The sequence below is a fragment of the Notamacropus eugenii genome, chromosome 4, assembly GCF_028372415.1.
Source record: "Notamacropus eugenii isolate mMacEug1 chromosome 4, mMacEug1.pri_v2, whole genome shotgun sequence".
In the NCBI taxonomy this organism is placed as follows: Eukaryota; Metazoa; Chordata; class Mammalia; order Diprotodontia; family Macropodidae; genus Notamacropus; species Notamacropus eugenii.
In genome coordinates this window covers 106,446,873-106,468,099 of record NC_092875.1, presented here as the reverse complement: position 1 = coordinate 106,468,099, position 21,227 = coordinate 106,446,873, and the positions used below count along the sequence as shown (strand labels likewise).

The 21,227-nt window shown below is 42.3% G+C and overlaps 1 protein-coding gene across 3 annotated transcripts in view; it reads right to left on the bottom strand.

The window, feature by feature from the left end:
* Nucleotides 1–858: 858 nt before the first annotated feature.
* ST3GAL1 (ST3 beta-galactoside alpha-2,3-sialyltransferase 1) overlaps nucleotides 859–21,227 on the bottom strand; it is a 131,052-nt gene continuing 110,683 nt past the window's right edge. For all 3 annotated transcript variants that reach the window (XM_072603004.1, XM_072603003.1, XM_072603005.1), the window contains 5 exons: nucleotides 20,657–20,853; nucleotides 17,700–17,879; nucleotides 10,559–10,604; nucleotides 7,356–7,475; nucleotides 859–5,571 (listed from right to left, as the gene is read on the bottom strand). In XM_072603004.1, coding sequence (XP_072459105.1) covers nucleotides 5,398–5,571; nucleotides 7,356–7,475; nucleotides 10,559–10,604; nucleotides 17,700–17,879; nucleotides 20,657–20,853 — 717 coding nt within the window. In that variant the 3' untranslated portion in view covers nucleotides 859–5,397. The remainder of the gene's footprint in view (nucleotides 5,572–7,355; nucleotides 7,476–10,558; nucleotides 10,605–17,699; nucleotides 17,880–20,656; nucleotides 20,854–21,227) is intronic.

Below are 21,227 nucleotides of genomic sequence, written 5' to 3'. Positions count from 1 at the left end.
ATAAAAAGTATCATCATTATTATCAATGAAATCTTAAGTGTATAGTTTAGAGCTGGAAAAGACCTTAGCCATCTGATGGGATATTCTGGGTTTAGCACCAATTTAGCCCCCATCTCCTCCATCTTCCTCGCCTCTAGCTCCAGTCTCAGACAAGAATTGAAATTCACTGGTAGCCTTGGAAGTACTCATTCACCAAGCAGTTGTGACCTCTCCCTTTGAACCTTCGGGAGCACCTGGCTTGTGGGTCTCTTATAGCTTTTAGCATAGGATCACAGGTTCGGAGCTAGAAGGAACCTCTGAGATTCTCTAGTTCAAACCCCTCGTTTGATAACTGGGGGACACTGAAATCCGTGAAGGAGGTGACTTGGTGACCGTCCCACAGAGAATATCTGAGATAAAACTAGACTGACCTGGGGTCCTTTGACTCCCAATGCTGGACTCTCTCTGCTGAGCCCACAACACTCATGAGTCTATCTCTGACAAAGGCACTGAGAGACAGGCTGCAGAGTATTATGCTGCTGAAGTAGACCTCAGAAGGCTTGAGGGATCCTCCTTTCTTCTAGTTTCTCTGGAAGAGAAATCCAACTTTTGCTTTTGATCCAACTGGTAAATACAAACATTTCCAAAAATGGGGATGGAGGGTGAGGAGGGGGAGCAGAAGAACCAGGATGCAGATCAAGACATACACACTTTGGTCATAGCAAATATGCGAATTTGTTTGGCTTGACTTCCTTTTTCCAAGTATTTCTTTTCTTTATTTATCTTCCTTGAGGAAGCAGAAGGGAGAAAATAAATTTTTGTTAATTGAAAAAAAAAAGAAAAGAAACTTGGTCATTCCAGAAAAAACCAAAAGTACAGTTAAAAGGCAGTAAAATAGTTCTTTATTATTAATTCTGATTGAATCACTGAAAATGTTTAACAATAAATAAAATATTGCTGAGATCTGAGCTGTTCAGACTCCTCTCTCTTCATTCAAAATGTTTATCAACTGCTAATGCATAGCGAGAAAAGATAAAGACAAAGTTGAAACAAAACCAGAGGTGCAGCAAACGTGTGTGTGTGTGTGTGTGTGTGTGTGTGTGTGTGTGTAAAAAGTGCTTAAGAAACTTTGGCTTTGAGAGTGAATCCTGTCCAGAAGTGCTTAAGCTACTGTGTCACAGGAGAATAGTGCACAGTTCGGTTCCTGCTGGTCCAGGTGCTTCCTGGGCAGGGCTAAGAAGCAAGAGTTTCTGGCCTACAGGTCACTGGCCCAGTACCATCCCCCACACCCATCAGTCTTGACTCAGATGTGAACAACTCAGCCTCCAGCTTGAGCAGTAGGGGTGGGGTTTCAGTTTATCAACAGGGGCTGTATTTTGCCTTTCTTTGCACCTTCAGCACTTAACACAGTGCCTCAAACACATTAGGCACTTAATAAATGCTGTGGGGGTGGGGCAAGTTTGCTTTTTTCTTTCACACAAATACATGTGGGGCTATCATTGACCAGAAGGTCCAAGTCCCTGAGGGGTGGCTTCTGGAAGGGGAAGGTGTCCAACCTTTGTTAAAGGTAGACAAATTACAACCTTCAGTGCGTTTAACATGTTCCAGTCATTTCTCTAATGACTGAAAGCCTGTACAGTGAATGAGGTTACCACTAGAAGGGACCTTAGAGATTATCTATTCTAACCACTTTATGGGGAAGGAAGCTGAAGACCAGAGATGATGTAACTCAATTAAGGTCAGCCAGGATTTGAACAAAGGTTCTCTGACTCCAAATCCAATGTTCCCCTCAACCCTTCTTGAATGTCAGAATTCCTCCTTTCCCCCTTTAAAAGCCAACAAATAGTGTTAAATTGTACAACAGCAGGTCACAGTCAGTTTCTAACTTTTCTCACCTTCTGAACAGCCTCTCAAAAGGCAGACAATGAGCTGTTTCCTCTAAGACATCCCTCTGGACATCACATGGCATTACAGGAGCTGATGCCAAATGAGGTGGTGCTATTAGTAATCCTGACCAGGGTCACCAGCTTATCAGTGGAACCCTAAGTTCATAACACTTGAATCTATTCTTTTTAAATTCCAAATATAATTAATTAGAATTACTTGTCCACTTACTTGAGATGTTATTGGTTATCTAATTCCTACCTAAAGGAATCTTTCCCTTGTTTGGACCAATTTGTTAGAAGGGGCCCCCATCTAGCAAGATCAAAGTTGAAATGGTCTCCCTGATTGACAGAAAGGTGCCAGGGAATCTCACCTCTATAGGAAGGGTTCTGAGCCTGCTTTGTACCAACTGGATTTTCAAATATAAGAAAACCTTAATTAGAATGCCAATGACCAGAAGGCCAGTGAATATACTGAGGTCTTATTTTGGGAGGTGAGTGGATGGGATGCACTCCGAATTTAGGAAATACAAGCAAATTCAAGGAGTATAAAACACAATCAATCAGGAATGAACAGACTCCTAGGTTCTAGGCCTCTCTGTAACACTTAATAGCTGTGTGACCTTGAATGAATTAATTCACCTCTTGGAAAGTTTCAGTTTCTTTATTAAAAAAAAAAGGGGGGGGGGAGGAAGAAGGTCCATTCCTTTGGCTCTAATATGCTTTGTTCCAGGATCCCCTCCAAGCACAAAACAGCTGGTTTCCAATGTTTAGTTTAGTCTTTTTTTTTAAAAAGTGTATCCTCCTTGCATTGTGACCTATTTTGCACAATTTCCTACCTAGATCAGTGAAGAAATATTGAGCACCATTTGTGTGCAGGGCATTATGCTGAGTGTGCTCTAAGAAGAATCTCTACCTATGGTTTTGGATGCAAGAGAAGGGTTATCACATGGATGACCCACAGGTGTGATCCTTAATTTGGAGAGAAATTTTCCATGCATTTCACTTATAGACTACATAAAGACCTCCTGTGCTGGGCAGCTCACTGCCCCTACACCCCTCCAAGGGAACACTATTTTTGCCTACTTCAAGACTCTATCCACCAAGACCAGAAAGTAAACTCATCCACTGTAGAAGGAACTGGTTTTCAAACAGGGCCTGAATGATCACTGCTCAGAAATGTCCTAGAACTAGATGAACTCTGAGGTCCCAGGATTTTGAAGACTTCTGGTTTCAAGATTCTAGGATTCTCCACAAAGGCTGAAACACAAGAGATCTTTGTTTTGCAACTTTCTGATACACTTATATAATACTGTGTATTACAGCCATCTGTCTTAGTACTCATTCCCCCTACTAAACCAAAACCCCATGGAGGCAGGGGTTAAGGTTTCTTTATTTCTTCTAACACTTAGTACAATGTTGTCTCTGCACACAGAAGGAACTCAGCAAAAGTTTATTGATTCTCATTTAACTAGAAGATTAAACTCATAAAACACTCTTGTCCCCTGTAATGCCCTCAAGCATTCCTGTACCTAATATTTTTACTCCATATGGAGTCTTGCAGTAGAATGTAAGCTCCTTCAGGGAAGGGATTATTTCATTTTTGTACTTGTGACTCCTAGCACGGGGTTGTGCACCATGAATGCTGAAATGCTTGTTGGAATCACGCTCAACTGAGGCAGAGGCATGAGACTTCATGGTAGGAATCTTAGGAATGGAATCTTACAGGGTAAGGTCTAACTCTAGGGTATCACGTCCCAATGTAACATGTATTCATATGCCCAACCTGAAACAAAGCCCTAGTCAACCAAGAGGAATGCTTTCATGTAGACTAAAGAGCTTTGCCTAAACCAATCTAAAAGCACTGAACAACTCAGTAGGTGATTTCTCTGGACAATTCCTTGCAAAACCACTAATGCCCCAAAGCACCGTGTCTACAAATCAAATAAGCAGTTTTGGAAGTTGCGAGAAGCCTGAGCATCCTGGTGAAGCTGCAGTGGGGATAATTAAAGCCCAAGATGAGACATTGAAATGTACAGCATCAGTTCATTTTTCTAAGAATCAATAAATAATTGAGAAAGAACACAAATGGGGAAGGAAGGAAGGAAGTGGGCAGCAGAAATGAAGGATAAGCATGACTTCTCCCACATTGTCAAACACTTCCCCTGTCAGTCACATCTCCTCAGGTGGCCCAGACCATGGTTGGAACCAGGTGTCATGTCCCCATTCAAACAATCACATCCTGTGGTTGTATCCCAAACACCTGGACTGTCTTGAAGCATTATATACTCCCTCAAAAGGCATGTGTACCCCATGCCAGATAGTTTTTAAAATTAAACTTTTAATGGCCAACACATTTTGTAATCATAAGACTTACTTTCTTCTCTCTAATTTGGGAACTGGCTTTTGAGACATAAAAGATATTCAGAATAGCCCTGGGTCCAGTGAGGGGTAGAACTCGTTTGTTCTCCTCACCACTTCTTCCTCCCCTGGGAGGGAATGGGTGACTTGTTTTGAGGATACAGGGCAAACATTGCCACAGTGAGGGTCACCTTTCCATGGTCTGAGTCTTTTTTTGACCCAAAGAGTTCAATATGGGGCTCTTGCCTCATTTTAGCAAAGTAATGTAGGTTGCTTTCCAAAATAGAAAGGCACGTGGAATAATTAAATGTCCAGTCTGCTCCAAGTTGAGAAGGATTTCAACCAACACCTATTTTTCCAAAACAATATTTGCTTTAACACCAACCTTCCAAAATAATATTTGCTTTAAAAAAACAAATGGAGAGAACATGGTGGAAGAGGAACCAAGTCTTCACCAAAGACTTTTATATCCTCTCTTTCTTTCTCATGCTGATGTAAGAAGCATCTGATAATGGTTTTGATAAAAGCTTTTTCCCTTTGAGGGCCAGTGTATGAGTGGACAGTGAAGACCTTTTGATCTTAGCAAGCAAGAAGCCAGACACCGGGCCTGCCGGTGAGATACTTAAAAGAAACCAGTCTTCTCCCATGAATGCTGAAGCAGACCAATGAGGTAATCATTAAAATTTTAAGAAATTATGATAATAATGATAGTTGTATTTTTTTTTCTCAATCCTGGTCCATCTGGAATCTTTCTAGAAAGTCTCTTCTCTCCTTCATTGGAAAATCCTTGCTCTGCTTCAGGAAAGCAAGAATGTAGTGCCTGTGGTCATGTCTCTAAACAAGGCCCATGTTTTCTGCCAGAAGCAGGTGTTACCATCGTGTGCACCCCTTTGAGTCCCACCTGGCATCTGCCCACTTCTCCCCACTTCCCACCCACCCCATCACAAGCACTGAGAGTCTCCATCCGTTACTGATTCTCAAGGATTGTCTTGTAGTCCCAAAGGAAATCAAAGAAAGTGTGAAACAGGTACAGCCTATTGGTCTAGCTGCCATTCACGGCCCCAGATGCCCATCACATTCTTCTGGCTCCCAGACCCCGAAGAAGGAGGCAGAAAGGAGCCAGGGGATGAAATTGCAGAGAGAGATCCATTGCAGGTTTTGTCCTGTCCTGGGGTCATCTCCCTTTGAAGATCCGTATTTTGTTAAGGGATGCTAGAGTGGTGGTCACATTAGATTCAAAGTCACCATCATGAACACCTGTTTTTCGGAAAGCTCCAGCAGATGGGTTGTTCTCCCAATAGTGATGCCAGTTGCCTTTACTGTCAGCCCCAAAACCGTAGAGATCCACCTGATAGAATACAAGAAAAATATATAATTCAAGGGAACATGCATTTATTAAGCTTCTGCTCTCTGTTAGGCACTGTGGAAGAAGACAGAGGATATGAAGACAAAAACAAACCAGCCCTTGCCCTATGGAGGGCAAACATACAAACATAAGTAAAGAGAAAATTTATACACAAATACAAAGCAGTTTCAGGAGAGAAGGTCAAGATCACCCATTCCACCTGTTCTCTCTCAATAACTGCCCCCCTCTTCCAGGGGCACTGTTCTTTGACTCTTCCTGGAAAAGATTCCTGGTTGGGTTTGGGGCAAGTGGGACAAGTTATGGGCTATAAGTATACTCTGAGTCATCACTGTGGCCCTTCAGCCAACAGGAGAATTAGTTCTGAGAGGGCATGAAGAGAGGACACCATATTCAGGACAAAGGAGGTGAAGATACAAGTGCCCTCTGACCCCATGTATGAATACTGGATTCCATTTTGGGGGGCATATTTGAGGAAGTACAGCAACAAGCTGGGGCACACCTAGAGGAGGGCGTACAGTATGGCCTGTGCCAGACACTTGTTGGTTGTGTGACCTTGGGGAAGTAACCTCTCTGTGAGTCACTCACTGTCATCCTCTGAAGAATTAGGGCACTGGACTCTGGAGCCTTTAAGGGCCCTTCTCACTCCTTAACCTATGATCCTATGAATTAGGAATGATGGGTAGAAGTGGAAGAGAAGAACATTTAAGCTCACTGTCAAGAAGAATCACATGATAAGTAGGGCTACTCAAAGACAGCTTGGGTTGCTTCATGCTGTCAGTCACTGAAAATGGTCAGGCAGAAGTTAGATACCACTTGTGGGGGCGAGTATAGAGGACATTCCTGAATGGCTGAACTAAACAACCCCCAAGGTCCCTTCTGATTCAGATTCAGTGATTCCATGGTCCTCCATGTTTTCAGATACATTGCTAAAGGGCCAGAAAGTAGGTGAGGTGAGTGTAGGGTCTGTGCATGGGGCTGGGAGTCCTCGGATTGGAAATAGCAGGGAGAAGTAGGGGATGGGGATGGGGATAAGGGTGGAGCTCTTGGTAAGGGCTGGATGGGAAATAGAGAGGAGAACACAATGGGAGTAATGGTTGGTTTGGGGGGTTTCGGGGCAGAGGGGGTGAGATCAGCATCTCCCTAGTTTTCCACAACTCCAGCTGGCAGATTCATTCAGAATAAAGAGCATCTCCCCCACCTCCCCTCCTTTTTGCTAGCTCTTCTGGTTGAGAAGCTTCCCTCAAAGCTACCTATCCCAGATCCTGAAAGTTAAACCAGGACTCTCATCATTCCTAAAGATATGCTTTTTAAATAATGATATTTAAAACAACATTCAAGAAGACTAATGAAATTCCTATCCTTTCTTAAGTCATTAAGTCAACAAACATCCAACTCTTGGGAAAACCCTGGTCCTCCTCCCTACCTGGACCCCTTTCCCTTCTCATCACTGCCTCCTAGATTCAAGTCAACTCAAGTCCAACATCTGCAAGAAGCCTTTCCCAGTCCTTCTTAATCTCAGTGCCTTCCCCTGGGAAGGAATCCAATTGGACCTGTATGGCTCTTATCTGTGCATAGTTATTTCCAACTTGTCTCTTTCATTTGACTGTGGACTCCATGAGATCAGGAAGCATTTATTTTTGGCCTTTGTTTATATCCCCAACACTTAGCAGAGGGCCAGAGATAGAGGAGACACTTAGTAAATATTCTTTTTAATTAAAAAAAAGGAAGAGAGAATCTTCTGCAGATTGAGAAGTAAAATGTTTTACCTCATCACATATGTGTAGGGAAAGAATCACAGAGAGAATTCCAGTGGATGGGTATCTTCCATGGTTCTGGAGCCAGCTGTTAAAGACGTATTTCATGAATGCTGGGTGGTAGATTAGAATCTGGGTGATAGAAGAATAGCCCATTGGTCAGCAAAATAACAGGCAACGTGGGAAGAACAGAGTCGTGAGGCCTGGCTTCTAGCCCTAGTCCCATATGCTGGCTACCAAGCTATGGAATTGTTTGCTCTGGCTAGAATGATAGAATAGGGCTGGATGTTCTCTCTGAGTCCCTTTCCACTGCTAACCTACTGTATTCTAAGGTCTTTTTTTAGCGTTAATATTAATTTTAAAAAAATAGTTATTTATTTTAAAAATTCATTAAAAAAATTTGGCATACTAAATTCTTTCTCCCTACCTCCCAGTCCTCCTTTGCCCACTGAAAAGGCAGACAATGTGATATCAATCATACATGTGAAATCATGCAAAACATATTTCCATATTAGCCACACTGCCCAAAAAAACCCAAGAAAATAAAGTAAAAGAAATTCTACTTCAATCTGCATGCAGAATTCATCCTATTCTGCATTCGAGCTCATCCAGCTGTGAGACTCAGTTTTCAGTCTAAGGAGAGAAGTGGCATGATTTAGAACAATAGCATCTAATGCAAACAGAAACAGGGGCCACCAATGCAAACATAAGGAACCCTGTGGGCCACATGTGAGTCTTAAAATATTGTGTTATCTATGTTTTATTATCTTTATTTACTTTGTTAAATATTTCCCAACTGAATTTTAATCTGGTTCCAACCAAACTTGGAATGTTGCAGGCCACATGGGGTCCCATGTTTGACAATTTCTTTTGTGTTGTTCAGCTGTTTCTGATGTTTCTGACCCATCTGGGGTTTTCTTGGTAGAGATACAGGACTGGTTTGTCATTTCCTTCTCAAGCCCATTCTACAGATAAGGAAACTAAGGCAAACAGGGGTTAAGTGACTTGCCCAGGGTCACACAGTAAGTGCCTGAGGCCAGATTTGAACTCAGGATGATGAGTCTTCCTGATTCCTGGCCTGGTGCTCTATCCACTGGGCTACCTCATCGCCCTGTGAAAGCCTCTGGTGTAGTGGAAAGAATGATTTGCATTCAAGAAAGACTTGGTTTCAAAATCTAGCTCCTGACATTTACTACATTCGTATCCTTTGTTGGGATGCCTCACACATTCCACAGAACACACATTAATATAAACTGTTATACAATTAGTCATAAATACATTTCTAGCATTTTGTTTGTTTGGGCTTTTTTTTTTTTTGGCCTACACACAAAAAGGATTGTCTAAAACATGTCTTTTTGTAGCAGCGAGGCCCTGTCATCACTGTGCTTGGCTGAGTTCACAAACATGTGTGATTACAGGTGTCTGCCCTAATCTCCATGCTTTAGCTTCTTCATCTGTAAAGTGTGAATGACAGTAAGACCTGCAATGCCCTTCTTAGAAGGCACTTTCAGGGATCAGATGAGACCTTCCAAATACTCGATACGTCAGCTATTACGATGAGCATGTCTCCTGGCTCTAATACACTGAGGTCCTTTCCAGTTCTAGTACTGCAAGTACGAAATCTCTCCCCGCCCCTTCCCCTGGGAGCTCAGTTGACTTGAGAATCCCTTGCCTGGACTGACTGTGGCACTGGTCTGATCCCTCCAAATTTTTCTGGGTGCTAGGCAGAAGGAGGCACGGAGATTACAGATCGGATTTTTCTGCCTCCCCTTTCCCCCATTTCTCTTTAAAAATCCTGCCTATTTGGGGGATTTCAGATTCCCTTACTGCCTTGAGATCTCCTACTGAGTTTGTAATTATAGTGACAGGGAAGTGCTTAGAAAACTCACAGGACTCTCTTCTCAGGGGATTTGGAGGTTAATTGGTGAGATTTCTGTGTCTTCTATCACTCCTGGTAAGATACAAGTGACTCTGTATTACAAAGAGGGCCCAGACTGGGGATGGGGGGCCCTGGAAGGGCACCAGGATGTGCCCTTTTTCTCAGAATGCCAGTCAACTCCTCTTTGGGATGGAGGGAGGGAGCAGGGAGGAGTATTTCAGGTCATTTTTCTGCTACAGAAAACAGGCATCTTGGTTTAGTAGACATAACAGTAAACATGAAATTTGGGTTCTAGTCTTGGCTTTAAGTAAGCTGGCTAGGTGATCCTGGACAAGTCACTTGCCCACTATTAGGCTCAATTTCTTCCTCTGTAAAATGAAACAGTTGAATTAGATGATTTCTAAGATCCCTTCTAGCTCTATGACTATTACTCTGTGAATATTATGGGTCCTGGATATAGGTATCCTTACTCCCAACCCTGCCCTCTACCTACTAGAAGGCCAATAGATATTGACTGAAGGACTCATGGGTAGGTGTTAAATACTGAACTTAGATGCTGAGGTGGGAAGGGGGAGATACAAAAGAATAGGAGAGGTATTCCCTGGCCTCAAGGGATGTGCAAACTTTTGTTGGCCCAGGTTATAAAAAACTGGTCTGAAAGGCTGAATAACACCTATGCTCTAGGTATCCTGATGCTCTTTTGGGGGTTATAGGCACTAATCTTTCCACTCATCTGTCTGTCTCTCAGTATAAAAGTAAACTAGAATTTACAAGTGTCAAACTTGGAAGACAAGAAATGTCCCTAATATCCCACGGCCTATAGGACCACAGATTTAGGGCTGGAAGGGATTTCAGAGGTTACTGAGTCCAAACCTTCTCATTTTATAGATGAGGAAAGGGAGGCAGGTTCAATAACTTGCAAGGGTCACACAATCAGAAGGTATACAAGGCTGAATTCAAACCCAGGTGTTCCTAACTCTTCTGTACCTTACTGTCTTTCAATATAGAACAATCTAGTTCTATGTTAGTGAGCTGGAGGAGGGGAGAAAAGGTATGGCAATGTTCTTGGTGTGATGAGAAGGGAGTGAAGTCAGTGGTAGGCTTGTTATCAGAAGGCCTGGGCTTGAGCCCAAGCCGCATCACTCACAAAATATGCAGCCTTGGGGAAGGCATATGTCCTCTCTGAGATACGGATCCCTCACCTGTGAAAATGGTTATAACAACATTTGGCTTAGCTACTTATGGGGTTGTCATGTGGATTAAAGAAGGCCCTGTATGTGAAGGGCCCTGGTGATTGGAAAGTGTTTTTAGGAAAATCCCTATTTCTCTGACTCACCTTTTCTCTCTTCACATGTATTTTTCGGGGAACAGGGACATAGGTGCTGGGAAGGAAAGAGAAGGAAAAGAGTTGAGTTAGTAATAATAACAGCATTTCTAGGGCACCTTAAAGCTTACCAAACATTTTACATACATATTTGATCCTCACAACAATCTTATCTCGATTTTACTCAGGAATACACAGCTGTTGAAAGTCTCACTGAACCCCACCCCAATACTCTAGGCACTGAGCCACCTGGATGTTTCCCCCAAAATACTTCCGAATAAGTGACTACATTGATCTGGGGAAGCATTTCCTAGAGGCAAACAAGAGAAATGGTCAGGACCCAGCAGCGTCAGGAGAAAGGAAAGAATGCAGACCTGGGCTGGGCCTCCAATCTTGCCTTGGATGGTCCTACCTGGGTGGCCTTTGGTAAGTGACTTGATCTCTTAGTTTAGTCTCTTCGTTTCCTCATCTGCAGCACAAGGTGGGAGCACAGGTCAGGTGATCTCTAAGGTCCCGTCCAGCCAGAGATCTACAATCCTGAGATCTATAACCCTTTGGGTAATCACACAACCGGAGCCTGCCATGTTATGGCCGCCAGGGGGCACTGGTGACTAGTGTTTGACTAACCTTTTAAGAAATTTTTTAGTTTTAGTTTTTATTTTTTTGAATAAGAACACAGATTGAGAGTTGGAATGATTCAGTAACTACTGCACTTTAAAGCAAGTCTTTGAGACACCGTTTCCTCATCTGAAAAATGGGCATGATAATACTCATTTTACTTCACAGGATTACGTGAGAAAGGAGCTCTGCAAATTTTAAAGGACTGCAGAAATAAGAGGTATTATTATTATTTTTACAAATAATAACAACAATTATGTTTCTGCACAGATTTACAGCAATGACATTTTAAAATAGGAGCGGAAAAGTAGAGGTGGAATCAATCAATCAGTGTTGTTTTTGTTCAGTCGTTTCAGACATATCTGATTTTTCCTGACCCCATCTGGGCTTTTCTTGGCAAAGATACATTACCATTTCCTTCTCCAGCTCATTTTATAGATGATGAAACGGAGGCAAACAGTTAAGCGACTTGCCCAGGATCACACAGCTAGTACAGGTCAGAGACTGGATTTGAACTCAGGAAGATGAGTCGTCCTGACTTCAGACCTGGAGCTCTATCCACTGTGCCACCTAGCTGCCCTAATCAATCAGAAAATACTTCACTTTGCAGATGAGATAACTGAGACGCTGAAAAATGAAGTGCTTTGCCCAAGGTAACACAGGCTGTAAATGAACCGAGATTAGATTTAGAGCAGGGAAGGTACTTAGGAGTTCATTTAGCCCAAACTCATTTTGCAGTGAGGAAACTAAGACCTAGAATGAGAAAATGACTTGCCTTAAGTCATACATACACAGAGACAGGATTTGAACCCAGGTCCTCTGATTCGAAATCCTGTGCTCCTTGCCTTCCACCAAAATACAGCTGGAAGATGTATTCTAATCTTTTCATTTTACAGTTGAGGAAACTGGGGCTAAAGAGATATTCTTCCCCTTGGTCTCACACCTTTGGAACACTGTACTACAACTCCAACAGATAAAAAGATGACCAAAATGAGCTCACTGCCTCACACGGAGGGGGAGGCTTCTCATCCCTGGAATCATCAAATGTCAGAGTTTAAAGAGACTTTAGTGACCATGGAGAGGTAGTTTGTATTAGTGGGATAAGTGAAGGAACTGGAGGCCAATGATCTGCGCTTCATGGCCAGCTTCATTTCTTCTTATTCTATAAAATGGGAATAATAATCTGTCTTACTTCACAGGGTTACTGTGAAGAAGGAGCCCCAGGACTGCATAAATAGGAGGGAGAAGCAGTAGGAGCAGTAGTAATATTAATAATAATTCTGCTTCTGCATAGACTTATAGCACTGACCTATTGGAGAGAAATTAGAGGTGGCATTGGAGAGTAGAAGTAGTTTGTAACCCTGATTCTGCCACCCTAGATCTCAACTCTGATAAAGGATTTTATGGGGCATAGGGGAAGGGGGAAGTAGAAGTGATGGCATTTGGTACTCCTACTAATGCAGCTTAGAACCACAGAATATTGTGGCAAGTACTATAACGGACCTGTTGAAACTGAGCATTCCTAATCTGTGTTTTTTAAGAAATTAAATCTTGCACAAAAATGATTAAATTAAAATTAAATGAATTAAATTTAAGACTAATTAGAATTCAATTAAAACTAGTTAATTTATTATTATTTACCATTGAATTCAATATTTTAATGTTTTAATTTAATAATAATTTAATTTAATAATTATCAAATGATTACTATTGTGGTTAATAATAATGATGATGATAAATTTCTAATATAAGCCTGCAACTGCACAGATGAGGAAGCTGAAGACTTAGGGGGGCAGTGGTAAAAAAACAAGGACAAGAACCTTGGCCTCAGCTCTACACTATTACAAGGACATAACACAGGCTCCCTTTCTGTGCTATCTTACTCTAATTTTGCAAAGCTTCCTGCTATCTAGAGAATCACAAGACTGTGAGCAATAGACAACTGGAGAGAGGAAGGGTGGGGTGCAGAAGGGGATGTGGGAGCTCCAGAGACAGACTACCAACCACAGAGCTCCTCTGACGCTAACTGAACTGTGTCTTGGAATTTTAATTGCAGAAAGCAGTTTTTCGATTTCCTTTCACAAATATTGAGCATACTGATGTCAAAAGGTAAGTGGGCCCTAAAAGGTGAATTGCCTCTAACATATCTCAGGCCTTTGTGGAAGCTGTACAATAGAATCCAGTAGAGGATCATGCTGCCTTTTGACTTCCTTCACCATCAAGAGAGTGTAGTATTTGTCCCGCCCTCCCCCACCTTCTCCCCCTCAGGACCTTGTTACGAGGGCAGCCTTAACTTGCTGGCCACCAATCTGGGAGGCAGAGTGTACGGGGAGAAGAAGCATCTGGATCTCTGGCTTTTAAGACCAAGTTGCTACTCACTCTTGTACCTATCATTCCTGTCTCTAGGCCTCCATTTAATTGGATGATAGCTGTAGAACTAGAGGGGACCTCCAAGATCATCTTGTCGAAGTCTCTCATTTTACAGATGAGGAAATGGAAGCTCCCAGAGTTTAAAAGACTCACTGAGGATCCCACACAGAGTAAGCATTCCAGGAGAGATCTGAACCTAGGTCTGCTGACTCCTGAGCCAGGGCTCTGTCCAAAGAACCATTGCTTTGTAATAAAAGGTTAGCCTATGTGATCATGAGGATTCCCTCTCAGCTTTGGAATTCTGGGAGGTTACTTTTATCTTTTTGCCACGCACACATGCACACACACACATGGTTTGGCAAGGTTTACAATTATTTTCTTCATAATAAATTTATGAGGGAGATGGAGAAAGTACTATCCCCATTTTACAGATAATAATAGCTAGCACTGATATAACACTAAAGTTTGCAAAGAGCTTTCTATTTATATTACTTGATTCTCACAATAACTCTGGGGGATAGATGCTATTGTTATCCTCATTTTACAGATGAGGAAACTGAGTCAGAAAGAAGTTAAGTGACTTGCCTAGGGCCATCCAGCTGGTCAGTTTCTGAGGCAGGATTTGAATTCAGGTCTTCCTGACTCTAGACCCAGCACCCTATCCACTACAGCATGCTGCCTCTCTAAATTGGGCCCTCTGAGAACAAGCAAAACAAATCAAATCCCTTTTACCATATATCTATATATCTATATCTCTATATCTCTCTCTATATATGGAGATATATGTATATATATATAACCCTTCACATACTTGAAGACAACTATTATGCCTCTCCCTGTTAACCATCTTTGGCTCCTCAAACTCTTTTTCTCCACTCAATCACTCAGCTGCCACTAACAGGAGAGTGAATAAGAGTTGAAAGTGATATATGTTATGCAGTGAGACAGCTTGTAAGCTGGAATTTGAATCCAGGTCATGTAACTCTAAATCCTGCATGTACACCGGGCTGCTGCCTCTCTCCTTCCTCCAGCTCCCTCTGGCTGAACCTGGAGACTATTTAACATCAGATAAAAGGCAGGGCTTTGCAAAGCTTGGTGGTGGCTGAGTCCATGGACAGATGCCAGCTAGAAGCCTGGAGGAGCCAGGGTGAGGCCAGTGCTCAAGGAGGTCCCGAGGATTAGACTTCATAACTGCATGGTGAGGTGGAGGGAGAGGAGGGAGAAGGAAAAGGGCAAAAACACTGTCACTGGAAATGATGTATCTGATTTATTTGTGCTTCACACACTGAGTGACCTCAGACAAGTTGCTTCTCTCTAGACTTCACTTTCTTCATTGGTCAAAAGGGCTCTCCTGTCATTCAAATTTTCTAATATAACTTCACTATTATACACTACCTTAACTTACACTTGTCTGTATTTGTGCATCATTTTCCCCTCTTTCCCCTTAAAGTTCTTTATTCATTCACTTATTAGAAATGGTTTATTAATAAGATGGCAAGTATAGAGAGCCTTGTAATTAGTTACAAGCAAGTAATTAGTCAAGCCATGTTTGCTGAATTGAAAAATTATACGGATACAGCTAGGTAGCCACTGTGAGTATTAACTCTGGAGAGTAGGGCTGTCAATGAATGTCACCTGATGACAAGCAGAATCTCTGCTGCTGGTCGGGCTGTGATTTTTTATGGGTCTCATTCTTCAGACTAGATCTCAGAAAGTATTTTCAATATCGGGCAACACTTGCTGTTTCCTTTGCCGATGCTGAGTGTAGAATCCTCCATGGTATGGAGAGCATGGTGGGCTAGAAGAATTGCAAATGCCCCTTTGTCTACACTCAATTCAAATGGCACATTCTCCATGAGCTTCATTCCCCCCACTTTGTCATCCTTAACTTTTGGGTTGGAAGGGATTTTCTGAGTCTATAGGTCTGTAGATTACTTGGTTTATAGCTCTCTTAGCATGTTTTCTATATCATGCTGGGCATGTGAAATGAAGAGAAGCAGCTGGGATAAAGAACTGGCCTTGAGACAAAGAGGACCTTTGACATATACTGGTTGTGTAATCTGGGTCAGATCCCTTAGACTTTCAATGGTTTAGACCAGTGGCAGGAAATTCAAACAGAAAGGGGAGACTGTTCAGAAGGATCCCTATGGGCAGTATCCTGACTCAGTTTTAAAATGAAATGTTATCTACGTTTTTTCATATTGTTATTTTGTTAAGTATTTCCCAATGACATTTTAATCTGGTTCAGACCTCTCTGGGGAGTGTGGTAGGCTTTGGGGCTGCCTCTGGTCTAGCTATCTCTCTAAGACTTTAAGTTGCAGAGATGGTGGTGACTTGCATTGGCAGGGGAGTTTCTTCACTTGGCAGTTCCCTATATCAATGGAATCTCAGGTCCAATACCTATTCCTATTTGAAATCATAGGCTAGGAGAGACCTCAAAAGCAATATTGTCTCACCCAGTCATTTTACAGATGAGAAAAAGGAGGCCTAGAGAGGTTAGAACTTGTCCAAGGTTTCAGGTAGTAATTAAGGACTTTCAGATTTAGAAGAGATGTAAACTTTAGAGATCAGTTGTCCAAGACCTCCACTTTATGGATAATAACAAGAGCTGGTATTTATATAGCATTTTAAGGTTTGCAAAATCCATTACAAAGAATATCTCATTTTATCCTTGCAACAACCCTGAGAGGAAGAGGCTATTATTATCCTCATTTTACAACTGAGATAACCAAGGCAAAGGAAGTGACTTGCCTGGGGTCACACAGCTAGCAAGTATCTGAGGCAGATTTTGAAATCAGGTCTGCCTCATTCCAGGCCCATCACTCTATCCACTGTGCTACCTGGCTACCTCAATTTATCAGCTGTCTTTGGGCAGCAAGAATAATTTGAAGGGACTAGGAACTTGGGGGAAAGGCTTCAGAACAGGAAGACAAGGGTTAAAAGAGCTGCCAAACCATAGATGAAGTGAAGTGACTTATTTTGGGTCACACAGTTAGTAATCTGTGAAACTAGAAACTAAACCCAGATCTCCTGACTCTAGGTCTAGAACACAGTAGGTGCCAAACAATAGCTTGTTGATTTATTAACAAATTCCACATGCTTTCCTCAGCTGATGAAGTGCAGCCCCAGAGTGAGGTGTTCACAACAATCTTGCTATGTGACTCTGGACAAGTGACTCTCCAGGGCTCTGGGACTCAATTAACTTCTTACTGTATTTGACTAAGTCTGGCCATTTAACAGGACTGAACCTAACTTATCCCAAAGTCACAAGTGTGAACTGGGACATCAGAAAACAAGTGAGTCCTCTCAAAGGTGAATTGCCTCTAACATAGTTCAGGTCTTTCTGGAAGGTCATTTGGTGTTAGACTTTAATTTACTACTAAGTCCAACTTCCCCTACTGGCCTTGTCCTGGGGATTTGGAGGGTCATTTTCTCAGAGGGGAAGAACTGGTTCACATGAATGGTTTGGTTACCAAGAATACTCTCTGGTTTTGGCTGCATACCAATTCCTGTAATTAGCCCCTTTTATACAATGGCAGGCTACACAAATGAGGGGACTTTCTTTCTTTTACTTCAAGACTCCCAAACCCTGTGATAGGAATTCACTTATAAGCTTTTATTGCCTTAGTTATCCTCCCAAACCCCAGGTTCCACCCCTGTCATTCCATATCTCTCTGGATCTAATGTTCTACATTCTTTTTTCCAACCTTCTTTATTTGAAGGACCTTTTCATTTCGAAGGACTCACAATGTATGCTTTTTTTTTTTTGAGACGATTATACCTTGGTGCCTTAAGCTGACTTAGAAGTTGATGGAGCTGCACATATGATATTCTAGAGTTTATGTTACTTTACTCAACACAAATTTATTTAGTACCTATTGTGTACCAAGCACTATGTTTGGTGGTAGGTCCTGTCTTCCAGGAGTTGACAATTCCATGTGTCCCTTCCAGCCCTACATTCTATGTTCTGATGGTCCTCCACCCTCCTACATTTAGGAACTTTTCACCCCTGGCATTCTATATTCTACTAAGATCTCTTCCAGATCTAACATTTTACATTCTTTGCTCCAACCTTCTATATGTGAAGGACACTCTCAGTTCTAAAAGCCCACAAATGCATGCTTCATTTAAGCAGAGTATGCCTTGGGGCTTCAAGCTGACTTACAAGTTGATGGTGCCTTTGGTCATAGCACTGATCACCCACTGCAAGTCCAAGGTCTTAAAGGGAATCAGGATCATGGTGACGTTTTCTGCCAGCTCCCGGAAGCTCTCAGGGTATACCAAATGGTGAGTGGTCTTCCTCCCGACGTCGACTTCAAACCCTGCTGTGGGGGCCCGATTCATCCTGAAAACAGAAAGGACAAGCAGGGAGGTAAGATAAACTGTCATTAGACATTATTTCTCAGATTTAATTTTGCTTCATTCACTGGGTTACTTTGGGTAAGTCACTTCTCTTGGGGTTCGTTTTTTTTGTCTGTCAGATGGAGGAGCTGGACTAAATGACCTTGAAGGTCCCTTTCAGTATTAACATTCTGTGATCCTAGGAGGGATTTTTTTTTTTTTTTTTTGCTTAACACCATTTAGCTCAGTCTCAGCATCAGTTTGGCAAATCACACAGGAGGTTGGTGAGTAGAACATGAGTCTCTGGACGGTAACTTGACCTGAAGTGACAATTAGCTCTGAAGGTACAAAAACATAGGGCTGAAGAGACTAGAGGGTCAGGGGGAGAGGGGAGAATGGAGCTTCATCTAAAGCTCTGTGCTGACCTAACCCAAGGCATCTTAAATAAACCGTGCCATCTGAGATGCTAGAACATCCTGGTTTTAAAAGTAATCATGATGCAATCAATCAATCAATCAATCGCTACACATTTATTAAGTACCTACTCTGTGCCAGGCACTGCGCTAAATGCTGGGGATACAAAAAAGGCAAAACACAGTTCTTGACTCAAGAAGCTTATAACCAAATGGGGGCAACGTCATGTAAACAACTACATACAATCAAGCTAAGCTAACAAGATAAGATGGGAATAATGAATAGAGGGAAGTCACTAGAGTGGAGCACTGAGAAAGGCTACACTCATAACAATTTCCATTTTTATATCTTGACAGTTTAGAAAGTACTTTAAGTAGAGTATCCGATTTGATTCTCACAGCACCTTGAGATGGTGCAACTATTATTGTTTTCATTTTTCAGATGAGGAAACTGAGGCTCAGAAAGTTTAAGTGATTTACTTGGAGTCACACAGCTTGAAAGAGGAAGAGTTGGAACTTCATTTTAAGTCTTCTGATTTCCATTATATTGGGGTTCCCTTTCCCCCCATTATACAATGCTTTCTATAGGTAGGAGTGCTATTATGATGAGATCCTTTTCAAAACTTGGTAACTGAAATCCCTTGGATGGGATCCAAGATGAATCATCCTTATATAAATTTGTGGCTGTCGTTGCAGTTTGTCCTTCTTTCTCAAAAAAGGCCATGACATCAGGGAGGTGAGGACATAACTTGCAATTGACTTTCATTTGAGGGAACGAGGGCTGTGCAAGGTCACCAGCCTCATTTTCTCCTTGAGAACCATCTGGGTGCAGTGGCCAGATATCGATTAGGATGACTGGAGACAGCCCAGGAGGGATCTCATGGACTGGACAATAGGTCTCTGCCCAAGCACCATTTAATACTTACTTTTTGGGCCCTCCTGACTCAGAGTGAATGTAAATAGTAAGTGTTTCTCTTTTGGCCAGCAAAGACCTAAAGGTCTTTCTCTCCCAGCTTGACTTTTTTTTTTTTTAATTAAAGGGGCTATCCCTTGCCTCACTTATTAAAGAGGCCTATTCACTGAATGGGTATTGCCTCACTCAAGGTGAGAACCTGGCAAGATCTTAGCTTAAAAGGGCCAAGGTCTCTCACTGCATCCTGGGCCGTCTCCAGTCATCCTGACCGATATCTGGTCACTGGACCCAGATGGATCTAGAGTGAGGCTGGTGACTCTGCACAGCCCTCCCTCGCTCAAATCAAAGTCACGTCATCATCTCCCTGATGTCACGGTCCTCTTTGAGAACGAAGGACAAACCACAACTTGTAAGTATTCTGAGCTGCCTGAATGGGGACACAGCTGGCCAGTTCCAGATGAGCAACTCAGTCCGTCCTGTCCTGTCTCTCCTTACCTGAGGGTGTTCTGCCCAAAGGAAGGGAAATTGTGATATAAATTACACCACACAGTGAATGGTGTTAGAATAGTAAGGCTACAGAATGTATTTTACTAATGTCACTCTACATTTCTGAAGCTGTATCGGTCTAATTCCTTTGGAAGTCATGTAACACTTCACATGACAGTCTAATGTCCTTACCATGTAATGTTACAGAATAAAAGCTACATTAGAATTAAGGCTCTTGAAGGCAAGGAATATTTTAATAGAGGGCCTGGTGCACAACAGGTGAATCAACATATGAAGATAATTACCTGGTATCTTATAAGCCCAGCTACCAACTAGAATGTAAGGTCTCTGTGGCTAAAGAATATTTCTTACTCAAACTTTGCATCTTCCTCAGTGCATGCAGTATGTGTCAGATAAATATTTGACATTATTATTTGTGTAGCACTTTTAAGTTTTTCAAAGATCTAGATTGTTGAACTTGGCATCAAAAAGACCTAAGTTCAAATCCAGCCCCAGACACTAGTGTGACCCTGGGTACAGGGCTTCATTTCTTTCAATCTCAGTTTCTTTATCTGTAAAATGGGGATAGTAACACCTCAATCATAGTTGTTATTAGGGTCAAAGATAATATATGTAATTTGTTTGCAAAGCTTTTAAAGTGCAATATAAATAAATGGTTCTCATCATCAATATTATTATCATTTGATGCTCCCAATAATCCCTATGAAGTAGGTATGAATGGTATTAATATTCCTATTTGGCTGATGAAAAAACTGAAGTGTGGGTAGATAAAATGATTAGCTTAAGGTAATACAGCTCATCAGAGGCTGAACACAGACTAGGACCTGAGTGTCCTGATTTCCATCCCAGTGACCTTTCTGGAACCCACTGCAGCTGTCTCTCTCAGGGAGGGTGAGAAGGCCCTAGTGGGTAGACTCCTGGGAACCAGGAGACTCTCAGAGGACTCACCGCAGCACAAAGTCATGGCTGTCAATGTCTCTCCCATACTGGGACTGCTTCAGGTTTCCTGAGTTGCCCACAACAGCACAACGCCGGCAGACTAGAGGCCCTTTCCCCAGGAATGGGTCGACGTCGCTGCGAACAATTCGGAACAGCTCCTTCAAGGTGTCATTTAGTCTGCTGGGCAGCCTTTCCCTCTGGAGTTTCTGTGAGCAAATGGCCAGAGGAGACACGGATTCAACATAAATGCCACGGGCATTCTCAGCAAGACAGCCCATCTGCTGTTGGTTGCTCCTGGCACTACCATCCTAATGACTAAGCTGGGCTGGGGGAGAAGGCAGAGATGCTTCTTTGTGGAATGGCTCATTTGGGAAGTGTAACCTGGCCTCTGAGTTCTACAGGAGGTATCTGTTATACTATCATGGGAGAAATAACAGAATAAAATTGCTACAAACAGACAGACAGGAGACCCGAGGGAAAGAACAGTGATTCCCACCTTTCTAGATACAAACTTTTTTACGTACTGTTAGTCTAAATGGCCTCTGATATCCTCTCCAACTCTGAGACTCACTCCACTTTG